The 14,283-nt window shown below is 36.2% G+C and overlaps 1 protein-coding gene across 4 annotated transcripts in view; it reads right to left on the bottom strand.

Moving 5' to 3' along the window:
• The window catches only part of LOC111157320 (solute carrier family 10 member 7), a 250,574-nt gene that overhangs the window by 174,144 nt on the left and 62,147 nt on the right, over positions 1-14,283 (bottom strand). For 3 of the 4 annotated variants that reach the window (XM_022518639.1, XM_022518629.1, XM_022518648.1), the window contains exon 5: positions 7,335-7,373. The exons of the other annotated variant lie outside the window; for it this stretch is intronic. In XM_022518639.1, coding sequence (XP_022374347.1) covers positions 7,335-7,373 — 39 coding nt within the window. The remainder of the gene's footprint in view (positions 1-7,334; positions 7,374-14,283) is intronic. 4 annotated transcript variants of the gene reach the window in all.

Raw genomic sequence — 14,283 nt, 5'->3', positions numbered from 1 at the left:
CTGTGACTAATGTATTTACTTGCTACACAAGTCCTGTCAGACGACACAGACATAGCTAACATGGAGTAGGTAAGGATTCTATATAATTTTATTAAGTACAAAGACCATCTTTATTCACAATGACGGCATTTCAAACAATAGTCTGTTTTAGAAACAAACCCAAATGTAGCTATCACAGAGTTTTCCTGCCTCGAGCATTACAGCATATTTTTACCTCTAAAAACATGTTTGGCACTCAGGCATACTGCTTTTCTGGACAAATGTTATGTGGGGAAATAACTCTGAGGAAAGAAACAATAACGTGTTCAGGTTGCTAGAGTCCCTGATTCTGGGGGTTTCTTCATTTGACCTCCCCAGATGGCTGTAATTCACCTCTGTGATGAAATGATTGAGAAATGACTTGGGAGAACAGTGCTGCTCAAAGTGGAAGTCAAAGCAAGATGGCTTAAAGGACACACGAGCAGAGAATTAGTGCTAAAACTTGCTCTCTTCAATCTTTTAGGTCACAGCAGATTGTTCTTGGTGTGGTACCAGTGCTAATTTTACTTTTTATCAAAAAGAGGGCAGACTTCGGACTGAGAGCCTTGTGTAGGCAGCAGAGTTTAGCTACAAGTTAATAATAGCTTTTTTCCATTTGATTTCATTTCAGTTACCGTCTACTCATGACAAGATTGTTTATGTGCTGATGTCAAGTTACACTTTAAAATAAAGTTAAATTTTACAAGTGAGTTTTAGAGGTGCCCGGCTGGCTCAGTGCATGGGTGTGTGACTCTCAATCTTGAGGTTGTGGGTTCGAGACTTACTGGGTACAGAGATTACTTTAAAAAAATAAAATCTTTAACAAAAAAGGGAGTTTTAACTTAATAATATAAATAATATGCCAAGATGGCAAAAGTCATAAGGTGCCTAAAATTTGGAACACATTGTCTTGAAGGCAGTTCTTCCCTCTTTCTTAAATCTTTTATTGCTACACTTTTCACGTATTTAAGTTTTGTGTATTTGCTTCATTGAAAAGTACCTTGAATCTAATGGACTCTGAATATATGTGTGTTAGTTTATAACCTATTTTTCTATTTTGTGCCATACTGCTAACTGAACCAACTGCATTTTGTTTTTTAAAGAATAAGTAGTCTACGCTCAGCAATCCAACTTTTCTGATATTCATTTGCCCAAAAAGGTGATTCAATGAAATATACAGCATGATGACAGGTTCTATTTTATAAAGGGAGAAACCAGTTTCCCATTGTCTGAACATAGTTCATGAGGTATTTTATTTTTTTTTAAAGATTTTATTTATTTATTTGACAGAGAGAGAGATCACAAGTAGGCAGAGAGGCAGGCAGAGAGAGAGGAGGAAGCAGGCTCCCTGCTGAGCAGAGAGCCCAATGCGGGGCTCAATCCCAGGACCCTGGGATCATGAACTGAGCTGAAGGCAGAGGCTTTAACCCACTGAACCACCCAGGCACCCCCTCATGAGGTATTTTAAAGCTTAAAATAGGTTATTTTAAATCCTGGTTTTATCAAATCCTTAGCAATAAATGGTTGAATTTAAAATAACATCCTATAAGGTTGTACCGAAAACTGCTTAAAAACTCACGTTTTTTGGTCTTTGTTTTTTGGTGTTTTTTTTTTTTTTGCCATATAAGTTCAATGAAAATAAAAACCGTTTTATAAAAGAGTCATGAACTTTTAGGGGAAAACCAAGATCTCAACTGAGTAATTTGGGTTGGTTAGATTTTAAGCAAACTAAGAAAAAAAATCAGCGCAGTTTTCAGTGTTACACAAAATGAGTATTCCATAAACATAAACGAAATTAAAAATTGACATCTTAGATTTAGGTGAAACGAAAACCCAATGCAACAATTGAGTCTTCTCTGGTTATAACCCTTAACCCTCTTCATTAATGTTTGAGATTCTTACTCTGATTTTTAAAAAGCACTGTTACACAGCATTCAATGAATAACAAAGTAAATGTGCTACCTCTCTGACCATGCTAAGCATGGCTGAGTACATTTTTGTACAAGAAATTTCAAAGAATAAAACAGGGTGGTAAACATACATCCTAAGTTATTAAAACATAGCATTTGTGTTTGAAATTTCCTTTCTTTCAGTGACTATAACAGTATCAGTAACTATTCAAATCTCACTACAAAGCTGGGTAGTAATGGCAGACCAGCTAAAGCAAAGAGGGAAGACAGATGACAATAGGATGAGGGAAGAAAAATATCTTCTGGCTAGTTCCTTCAGCTTAAGGCAAGGAGTTCCTTTTAATCCTTATTCATCTTAGAATAGCTTTAGCTGGTTCCAATAATGACTACTTTAAAAGAATTACATAAAACAAACTCATTTCTTGATACTTTAAATGAAGAGATTTAGAAAGTAAACAGTAACTCTTACAGATCTTTCTTAGACTTGGTATTATGCATTCACAAAGATGATTTCACTTTGCTTGCAACTCTTTGGTAATGTTTCAAAATCCTTACACTTACAAATTGCTATAATGTTGTGTGACACAGTTATTAGAAACTCAATTCGGCACGATCAACTTTGTCACTTACCAGGGTTTCCTCAGAATTACCCCTGATGCATTACCAAACTCCCTCAAGAGTTACCAAATATAATAAAATAGGCTGAGGAGTCTAAATAGGAAAAGTTCTACCTTTTCTTTTTAAGTTTTAACCTGTAATTCTTGAAGACCTAGAAACACTGAATTCAGCCTCCGACCAAAAATGCCAAAAGTGTAACAAAACATGTGACCAAAGCTTTTTTCAATAGTTAAATCTTTTCACATTAAAGAGAGGATTTTTCAATTGGAATTATTTTAAAAGTTGCCAATATCTGTTTTTTAAAAAATCTTTCTTTTGGTGAGGAAGCAACACATAAGATGGTTGAACTTGAAATGCCTGGTTTTACATAGGAAAAAAAAAAAAATATATATATATATATATATATATAAATTCTGTTAACAGTTCAGTTATTCAGAGTGGTGACTATCAAATTCTATTAAAATCTCATCAAGTGAGAAATCTTAAAACACTTATTATGCTCCACAATTATTGTAAACAGAACAATTTAAATGAGAGGAGGAGATAATGACATTAACTTCTTAACTTAAAGCAATCCTCTGTGGCATGATTTTAAAATATTCTCTTGGTCTCAAATTTATGTAAATTGAATTCATCTATCATTGGTTATTACCAGCCTTGCTACATTTAAAAACAACAACAACAACACAGTTCCCTGTAACAATTAGCTCTTAAAAACACTGTGTTTTAATTAGACCTGGGACATTATTAAACTAGCTATAAATATGTACACTATTTTATTTGGTATACCCAGATGTCTAATAATCAACAAAAATGCCCTCAAAGTTCTTTCTTCAAAAATTCCTCTAAAAAAGGCTTTCAATCAAAGTTTTAATGTAATCTGAAGTAAATACCCCTTTCAAATTCCATTATGTAAATACAAAAGAAATGGTCACTTATAACCAGAGAATAATCATTAGTCATAGGGAACCAATTCTTCATTTTATGGATATTCATGGGCACAGAAAAAAGTTCATGGCAGAGCTTGGACCAAACTTAGATCACAAGTATCTTACACGGATTACCCCATTTAATTTTCACCACAACAATGTATAGTTTAGGTACTATCCACTCCATTTTATATACAGGGAAGGTCATGTGATTAAATTAGTAATTCAGTCAAGTAAGGATTTAAATCAAGCCAGTTTGATTCTGGAAACCATACTACTACCCCAATCCTAAATTTTAAGAATTTAAATTGGCGAAAATTTAAGTTGGTGAAAATGTAAACTGGTGAAGCCACCCTGGAAAACAGTGTGGAGGTTCCTCAAAAAGTTAAAAATAGAACTACCCTAATATGCAGTAATCACACTACTGGGTATTTACCCAAAGAATACAAAAACATTACTTCAGAGAGATACATGCACCCCTATGTTTATAGAAACATTATTCATAATAGCCAAATTATGGAAGCAGCCCAAGTGCCCACTGACAGATGAATGGATAAAGAAGAGGTGGTATATATGTACAATGGAATATTATTCAGCCATAAAAAAGAATGAAAGCTTGCCATTTGCGGTGACATGGCTGGAGCTAGAAAATATTATGCTAAGTGAAATAAGTCAGAGAAAGGCAAATACCATATGATTTTGAATTGAAGAATTGAAGAAACAAAACAAACAAGCAAAGGGAAAAAGAGAGAGAGAAAGAGACAAACCAAGAAACAGACTCTGAACTATAGAGAACAAACCAATGGTTCCCAGAGGGGAGGTGGGTGGGGGCTGGGTGAAAGAGGTGATAGGGATTAAGGAGGGCACTTGTGATGAGCACTGGGTGATATATGGAAGTGCTAAATCACTATATTGTACACCTGAAAATAATATAACAACTCTATGCTAACTACACTGGAATTAAAATGAAAACAGTAAGTTTTTTTTTTTTAAAGTAAATTAAGTGAAAAAAATTTTAAAAAGAATAACAAAATAAAACATGAAGGTCATACTTTGGAATTTCCTTCCTCTAAAATAAGTCCTTTTCCCCAGCCCAACTCAAACACCAACTTCTCCCTAAAGCCTTTTCATATCATTAACTGAGATTAATCCCTTCTTTTGAATTCTTGGCAATTGCTCTACACTGCCCATAGGCAGAAAGTGCTAGCTGTCTTTTAATATCCACTCTTTTCTTTCTTAGTAACAGAAACCCAATTTTCAGCTCTTAGCAAATTGCCACATGTCCCAACCTCTCCATTGGCTAAGTATAATCGTATAAGTAAGCTCTGCAATAAGATATTATTGCAAGTATAGTGTTGGAATTTAGGAGTGCTGTTTAAAGACAGCTAACTTGGATTTTAGGAGAGCTCCTCTGTGCTTTCCCAAAGTAAAGACTTTACTATCCAGGTATCTTTTCGGCTGGAGTTCCAGCAGCTATCTCTGACCCTGAGGCAAGCCTGAAGAAGGAAAGTGCATGCTGTGGAGGATGGAAGAGAAAGACAGGCGTATCTGTCCACAATGAGACCATGAAGCCACCATATGTGGTAGCCTCCTTCCAGGTTTTAGATAACAGAAAAATATCCTATATATGCCACAATTACTCTTTTTTATTTTCAATAATCTGAACCTAATTCTAACTGGTTTAGCCCAGACTCAAATATAGTCCATAATCTAAGGTTTGTTGTAACTATGATGAAGCGGGGGGTGGAGGAGGGGGGGAAGAGAATTACTATTTCTTATAACCCTGAAACAAAAACATCTCCAATGATCATTTTCATTCTCAAACCCTTTCCAGTCATTTCTAACTTTGGAACAGAAAAAGGAGGGAACAAAAGAGGAAGGAAAAGTGGAAAATGACAATTCTGTCTTTCTGCCAGTTCCACCCCTCGCTTATACTAGCTAAGTCCTACCACACTTCAAAGTCCAGCTCAGCGAAATTGCTTCTGACTTTTGAATTGAGTGCCTGTTACCTGTGCCATCTGACAATCATACATCATTTGGTAACACCTTCTGTGTGACTTGTTAATTTTTACCTTGTATTTCTTATTCTGTGTGTCATCTCCACAACACAGTAGGACCCAGAAAACCACCTCTGTGTGGTAGGAGATCAATACTTTTGATTACTGGAAGTAAGGTGAGAAAAAAGATGAAAAGAGGAAAAAAAGCAGGAGCCTTAGGAGTGAGAATGCACAACTTCTTAGAAGCGAAAGAGCATTAAAAAAAAAAAAATCCTAAAGAGTCCCTAGAATGAGTTTTACTTCCCTGGACCATACAAAGAATTGGGCCTGGGAGAACTAATATTCAGATGTGTTCACTGTTCATACAATCAGTGCAAAACTCAAACTATACTTAGCGAGTTTACCCTCCAACTAAGTGACAGTGCACTTTGCTCCAGTCATTCAGACAATAGCTTCAACTTATTTTCTCAATAACCATAGACATTTTAAAGAGTAAGAGATCCAACTTAGAAACCATGTTTTGATAGTAGACATATAGGATTCCAAACCACATTAAAAAAAACAAAAAACAAAACAAAAAAAAAACCCTGGCTTCCAGTAAGATCATCTTTTACAGATATTATTTTGTCAATTGTGACAACATATGGAAAATAATACTTAGATGAAAGAAAGATTTCATGAAATATTACTGAGTCTGAAGTAAGTAGCTCCAGAGCTCATTTTCATTAAATAGATGTTATTAGCTCTCTTCAAAAACCCAATAATAATACAGCATTGGGAATAACATTACTACTTCTTTAAAAATAAGATATACTCTAAGCATATATTTTGCAGAAGCTACATCATTTAAAAGGTCTGTAACACTGGGACCTGAAAAGCTGTGTAGCACTACATAGAATTAACCTTGTGTAACAAAACCTTTAAAAGCTTCAGGTACATTCAAATACATACAATCATAAGTGAGATAAACAGCATTTTAAACAGAAGTAATTAATATTTTGCCTAAATTCATGAACTATTTTATACCCCACTGATTTTATTCTCAATTGTCATGGTACTTCATACCTGCCAATGAATTATGTACCTAAAAATAAAATATTCTAATTTATTTTCATGAATTTGGCAAAGTTTTAGGGAGGATATAAATAAAAATATTCAATTAACAGAAAACTCAGTTTCCTTCTCATTCTTTGATAACACAAACCAAGTCTTTGCTATATTATTACTTAAAAAACTATTAAAAATGCTAAAATAGTATTATTCTTATAATTATAGTGGTTCTACTTATGAACACTGAGCTATTTTTAACCCTTATACAATTTATAGTTCACATGTCAAAAAAATATTGCATTCTCTTGTAAATTACTCAATCATTTCCTCATTTCAAATTTTTTTCACACAGATTTCTCAGAAGTATCCATGCCAGTAGCTTCTTTGACAGTGAAATGTACAAAATAAATGACATGTCAACAAGTAAATTAGCATTCCCTTTCTGACCAGCTGGGTCATGTTTCCTTTTCAAAATCCTCAGTCCCATGATACAAAATAATAATAATCTAAAAGACCTCATTAAATGATCAATATATTGACATAACTTCTATAAGGAGACACACAGTGTTTTAATTGATTCCTTGAATCCATTAAATGGAATATTAAACGTCAAGCCTACAAATTATATTGTAAGAGAACATTTCCTTTATTTATCAACTAATTTTTCAGGATATGGCTAATGGCACATAAAAAGATTCAAGAACTTTTGTACTTAACTAAATGGTAAAAGAAGTCCAACTTTCACTAAATCTTTCATACAAACAACATCACAACAAAAGTTAAAATAGACGAGTTAAATCATGTTTACTTACCAAAAAGCTTCCAAAGGCTGAATTAAATATTGCAGCTGCCTATAAAGAAAATAAATGGGGGGAAAAACTCACTGAAAGTAAATAGAAAAAGGAAAGTAGAGATTATCATTCTCCCAACCCCCACTATTCAAAAACTTTAAAACATTGACTCTATAAAGCAAAGTTATTCACTGCTTACAAAAATCGCCAGTGGCCTGTACTTTACTAAGATAGATGAGCTGCAGCTTAGGAATTCATAAATAATGGGTCTCAAAGCAAGCAGAAAAGACTTGCCATGAGATGTTTTGAACCTATGTGACAGTACCAAAGAATCATCACCAATAGTAAATTGAAACCTTGTCGTTATTGATTTGGTTATTGGGCTTAAAAAAAGAGGTTGATTTATTCATCAAAAAAAAAATATTTTTTTAACCAGGAAAAGAAATACCAGAATGGTAAAGCAAACATTAAGTACTCCGCATCAGGGAGCTTTATAAGCTACACCCACAAAGTGAGATCTGTTGTTCCCATATAACACACATTAGAATATGAACAATGCTGCTAAGACCATGGAAGTTACTCCCATACCATTAATTCTAAAGTAGAAACAAAAAAGAAAAACTTCCACTTGGTGTTCAAAATTCAAAGAAGAAATATTTGACTTTGTGCTTACCTAAATATCCAGGGAATACATAGTAGATGGAATATATAGTTCTTAAATTTAAATCAATCACTATACTCCATGAAGCTATACATGAATCCTGAAAGCGTCTCATATTACCCAAAAAGGATAAAAACTCGTATAACATCCAATTTGATGAGGAAAAAAAGGAGAGAGAAAGAGAAAATAACAAAAGGCAAAAGGAGGGGTAGAGAAAACCTATTGACATCTCCTGTAGATCCAGAGCAGAATTAAATTAATCAGCATGGACATTAGCAGCCACGTCGTAGTAAGAAAAGGATGTCAGTTTAGCAAGTTTGAATAAAGTCCAAAGCCAGGCTAAGAGCCGTAGCTGAAAATGCCTTCTGCTCCAGAAGAGGATGCAATGAGAGTGCATAGGTAATGAGATCCCTGGCTCCAGAGAGCTTAGCTCTCCTATTCAAGTTCATAATTAATTCAAAGCTTTGATAATTTCATTAGATTTCTCCTTTGCTGGCCCTATCAATAAAAGATGGCACTGGACCACAGCTCCTCTGTGGCATAAACACAGGCACAGGCACAGACCAGGGAAACCTTTGCTTCCTGACAGGGACAATGGCATATGGTGTTCTGTGTTGTACAGGGAGTAGTGGAAAAAAAAAAAAAAAAAAAAGATTTGGCTAAATAAAACATTACAGATGACAACTGTAAACTATAGCAACATATTTAACCCATCTTCCTGGAATTCCATTATGGATGATTCAGGAAAAAGTTTATGTGTGGAGAAATATAAGTAAAACTATATAAATACATGAGTTGCAAAGATCGATTGGAAATACTGCCTTCCTTCCTTAAAAAAAAAAAAAAAAAAAGGCACCTTCCCCACAAACACTGCTTATTTCTAAACTCTATTTTGTGCTTAAAATGGACTGATCATCTCTTAATAAAGGAATGAGGTATTCCTCTTCAAGCTCCTCTCTTCCAAAAGTGTTTCTTCCCAGTGCCTTTCACCAACCCTTTTCAAGGTAACTCACAGTTTGGAATAGCATTTAAAAAAAAGAAAAAAAATGGATCGTTAGAAGTAAAAAGACTCAGAAATCAAAGCAAAATAAGTCAACTACTACTCATCAGATCAAATCACCATTCTCCCACACCACCCCGTTCTCTTTAACCCAAACACAAGCAACATATTTTATGTGGACTGGCGTTTTATAAAACAATGGTGATGACAGGGACAGGCTATCTGAAGGTACCCGAAGATGCTGCAGCCAACTTCTTAGTTGTTCTGCCAGTGCCGATGAATGTGAACTCAGGCACCTACACTCGGTGCTCCCAAGCTGTGAGCTCTGGCAATCATTTGTGAAATGGCTGATTAAGGTTCTGGGTACCCTGAAGAACCATGTGAAATCGGACACAGAACCAAGGATCTTGGGCTCAAGTAACAAATAATTAAACTAACAGTTGACTTAATTCTGCTTTGAAGCGTATAAGGGGATTATGTTTTCAAGAGTTCCAAAGAATGATGTTAACTATTTAGAGAGCATTTAATGGATACATAAAAGGCATGCAAGTCTTCAGACTTAAGGAGGAATTTCCAGCTTCTGAACACCACATACAAGGCCCTCCATGAACAGGTCTCTGTCCATCTTATTTCTTGCCTCCAATTTTATATTCTGACAACACTACACTACTTGTGATTCTTCAGATTCATTGTGCTGTTGATGACCTCTGTGTTCCCTGGCCTGGAATGCCTTTCTCCCTTCCTCTATCTAGGTAATTCCTACGTATCTTAGCAACTCCTTCCAAGAAGTTTTTGATCACCTTCTCCCACACACATATATCTACACTTCTCAGGGGACTGAGTGTCCCTACAGCTGCTGCTCAGAATCCTGAGCATACCTCTGCCATGGCACTTGTCGCACTCTGAAATGACCTATCTATATGCCTCCTTACCCTACTAGAAATTAAAGTCTTCTGAGGAAAGAATCTAATGAAGCCCATCCTAAGCATCTACATGTTTATTTAATTGAATTGCTGAAATAAGTAAGATTCCCAGAAATGTCCCAAGTCTTCCTCTCCTACTAAGTTATTCTATGTGTTTGGCAGAATCCAAGGGTTGGCCAAAGACTGGATCTGAGCCCTGGTTCCACAGGCAAGCAACAGCAATGGCAGATGAAGACTTCAGTCACAACCCAGTATGAGCATCTCTTTCACAACTTGTTTTACTTCTGGTAGCCTCCCTATTATGATACAGTTACATACGGTTACATAAATATGCTTAAATAATGCTTTAAAATTTACTACTGCTATGTAGCAATAGCGTCAGCTAAATAAAATCTAGAATTATGTAACAAAGAATACTCTGAACCCAGTAAAAAGAAGATGATCTGCATCTACCAATATGAAAGCTGGCTAAGATATTTAAAGTGAAAAAGCAAGTTTTTGAAAGTATGTGTAACTCCTTTACCATGTTTCTTCCCACACCCTCAAGCAGCTGGGTGTCCTATAATTCAACTCAGTTCTGACCCTATCTGCCTGAAACTGGTGTCAGATCCCACAGCTTAAAGGCTCAGTCCCACAAGCCTGTTCCCACTATATATGTCAATCACAAAGGCCAGGCTGTCATCAACGGTGCTTCCAACAGACTGGCTATAAATCAGAGATTCCCACAACCATGTCCTCAAGTTTGATTAACTTGCTAGAGCAGTTCACAGAGTTGAGGAAACCAGTTTTATTCACTTGATTAGCACTTTATTATGAAAAGGCTCTATAGGAACAGATGGAAGAGATGCCCAGGGCAAGGTATGGGGAGACCAGGCTTCCCAGGCTCTCTCCAGGTATGACACACGCTCAGCAGCTTCACATGTTTGGCTACCCAGAAGCTCTCCCAAATAGTCCTTTTGGGGTATGAGAGAGGCTCCATTAAACAGGTATGACTGATTAAATCACTGGCTATTGGTGATTGAACTCTATCTCCAGCCCTTTCTCCTCCCCAGAGGTATGGAAGTTGGACCAAAAATTCTAGCCCTTTAATCTCAGGTTGGTTTCCCCATAACCAGCCCCATCCTTAAGAGAGCAAGGGGGCTTTCCGAAAGTTGCCCAATTAACTAATTAACAAAAGACAATTTTTATACCCTTCCTCACTTAGGAAATCCCAAGGGTGTTAGGAGCTCTGTGCCAGAAACTGGGACAATGACCAAATACATATTTCTTATTATAAATCATATCACATTCCTATTGTGCAAACAGGTACATAGTGTGTATATATACACAGGTAAGTATTAAAAAATACTACCTTTTCTAAAAGGGATTACAAAAAAAAAAAAAAACCCTAATATGGTTACATTTGTTGAAAGGGATTATGTGGGGGTCAATTTTTATTTTTCATTTTGTTCCATCTTGTTTGGTTTTTAACATCTTACTTTTTGTATTTCAACAAAAGGTCATCTGGGCAGGGAGATATTGAGCCATTTACTGTTTGCATTTTGAATGCCTTTGTGTTACAAATGCAAGAAACATTTTACGGTAAAATAAAATTAACATTTCAATCTCTACTCTGCAGGCTCATGACCTCTCTTGTTGGTTGGCAAGGTGGAGGATGGGCACCCACTGGAGCACACAGCATGGTGCTAGGGGCATAGGAAGCTACTGGATGAACAGAGGGCATCTCTCCAGAGTTTCTGTAGCATGTGAATATTTGGTTTTAAAAATAAACACAAAGCCTACCATTAATTTTGTGTAAAGCAAAGATGGCTATAAAGAACGAACTGGGATCAAACATGAGCCACCTAGGACAATTTGCTCTGAAGGTGGGACCCTTCAGATTATACAACCAGCTCTACCCCGCACCCCCTCTCCCTCTCAAAAATAAATAAACATTAAAAAAAAAATTTAAAAACACAGGTTAGGCCTGAGTTGGGAAAGAAGAAAGAAAGGAATTTAAGGTTTTAAGCTAGACTGCCCTGAATTAAATATTAAAAAGTTACTCCTAATTATTAAATATATGACTATTTTTATGACTAAAAGTGACCAGAGAACCATGAGATCTGTCAGGGATGCTGTCAAAGGACAGAGGAAGAGATGGCATTCCATGTACATCATCTCTAAATTCAGACCACTCCATAAAGAGATCAAAATAACAGCACAACATTTTAAATGTAAAGCTGAGCTGAAAGAAAACTAGAAAAGCCAGGTTAGACACAGAGAAGCTAGGCAAAGCCAGGGTGGGAAAGCAGGGGAGACAGTGCTGCACACTCCCAGACAACAGACTGGGGCCCTGTGCCCTGGAAGCAGCAAGCCCAGCTTCAACCCGCCCAGGGGATGCCTGGGGCTGAGCCTGAGCCACCTGCGGCAAGCAGAACAGCACCCTGGAAGGGCTGCCACCCCCTCCCGCCACAGGGCACCTAGAAAACCTGACTGACAGAATCAAGACAGTAACCTAAGGCCAGCTGCATCAAGGGTGGTCACAGGACTGAACTGGCACTCACTACAGATGTGATTCGAAAATCCCAACCTAATGACTCAACCAAGAAAACAAAAGACAAAACCAGTCAAAGACCAAAAGAACCCATGAGCCCTGGAAAGAGGCAAATGCAAAACTTCTCTTTGGGGTCACTTCAACAATCCAGAACACAGTGGATTCCCAGATAAAACAATCCCTACTGAACAGAAGCTTACAATAAAAAATGTCAAATGTGAGGAAGCTGTATACGAGCACACCATCATAAAGCAGTTAGGGAAGGAGGCGAAACAGAGTATTTCATAATATAGTAAGAAAATTCTAGAGGGTGACTGTGTGGCTTAAGCATCTGACTCTTGATTTTGGCTCAGGTCATGCTCTCGGGCTCCATCTGTGGGGAGCCGACAGCACAGCGGGGAGTCTGCTTGAGATTCTCTCCCTCCCTCTCTCTTTGCTGCTCCCTGCAACCCAACCCTTCTCTCTCTCTTAAAAAAAAAAATGTCTTAAAAGAAAAAGGGAATAAAGAAAATACTAGTTGAATTAAACACCTAGAGTTGGAAGGTAAAACTTAAAAACTTCCAGAAAAAAAAAAATGAGACTAGCTTTATGCCTTCCAAAAAAGGAAACATTTTTTTTCAATAAGACACAAAAAGTACACATGAAAAGGGAAAAGTTAGGGTTGCCATTCAACAAAGTTCTGGCCAATGAGATATAAATTGATACACGCTTGGTTGTGGGGGTTAGGAAGGTTGGTTTCTTCTGTTCTTCCTGCCCAGAGCAGTGAAAGCTCTCTGGCATCCAGAAGAGAAAGGCCAAGAGCCAAGAGTGGTACAGAGACGGCCACTCTAATACTGAGCCACAGAACAAATGCCAGCAACCCCCACCTCCAGGCATCTTGGTATTTGAGAAAGTAAGTCTCTGCTTGTTTAAGCTACTTTTAGTCTGATTTTCTATTACTTGAAGCCCAACAGAAACAATCACTTCCTAAATAAGGCAGAAAATAATAAAGGGCTAATCAGGCAGGTAAGATAAATGAAAAAAAAAAAAAAGGAAAAGAAAATTGACTATTAGTGATGAACCAAAGTTGCATTGTCTTAGCCTGGAAAAGTTCCTCAACTATATAAGTTTATTATCACTCCAGCCTCTGATTCACAAGGAGAATATAATATTTTTAATATTTTAATTTTTATTTAAAATTTTTATTTAATATTTATTTATTTCCTTTCCAAGCACAGGTCCGGTTTGAAAAAACATAAAGACATCAAAGGTCAAATTCTAATCCTTGGTCTTCTATTAAATACAGAAACACAAAATACCTTCTTTTTACATGTATGGTATTTTGCGAAGTGCTATAAAAATGTGAGAAAAAAAAAGAATTAGGGAAAATTTATCCCATTTGCTTTAAAGGCCAATTATAATTGGCTTTCTGAGAAGCACCTTAGTTGCTAGGGCATTTTAATACTAACTACTTAATTACCACTATTTTCACTGTATCAGTCTAGTAACAAGTAAAATTTGAATTATAAATTTTAGTATTAAATATTTAAATATTATTGAAGCATACCACAAAAAAGTAAATATATGGAACATCAGCTAAAATGTGAGCTTATACACCATGCTCAACGTGAAAGGTGCACTATTCGTTTTATTCCGTTACTTGTGTTTCTGTACTTTTTAAGCAGCAGTGACTAAAAAGAAGACTGTTATTTAACAATCATCGCTGAATATTTTTTGTCAACAAATAGGTCCAAATGAAGACTATAGAACTATTAACAGGCATTCCCCAATTTAAAGAAAGATTACTTTTAGAACATGAACGATTAAAATTCACCATCTTAACAACCACTTAAATTCTTTGTCTTAAAAACATT

The sequence above is a fragment of the Enhydra lutris genome, unplaced genomic scaffold (assembly GCF_002288905.1).
Source record: "Enhydra lutris kenyoni isolate GAN:26980312 unplaced genomic scaffold, ASM228890v2 scaffoldscaffold3, whole genome shotgun sequence".
In the NCBI taxonomy this organism is placed as follows: Eukaryota; Metazoa; Chordata; class Mammalia; order Carnivora; family Mustelidae; genus Enhydra; species Enhydra lutris.
The sequence above is the reverse complement of the archived record's forward strand: the minus strand, read 5'-3'. Positions and strand labels throughout refer to the sequence as shown.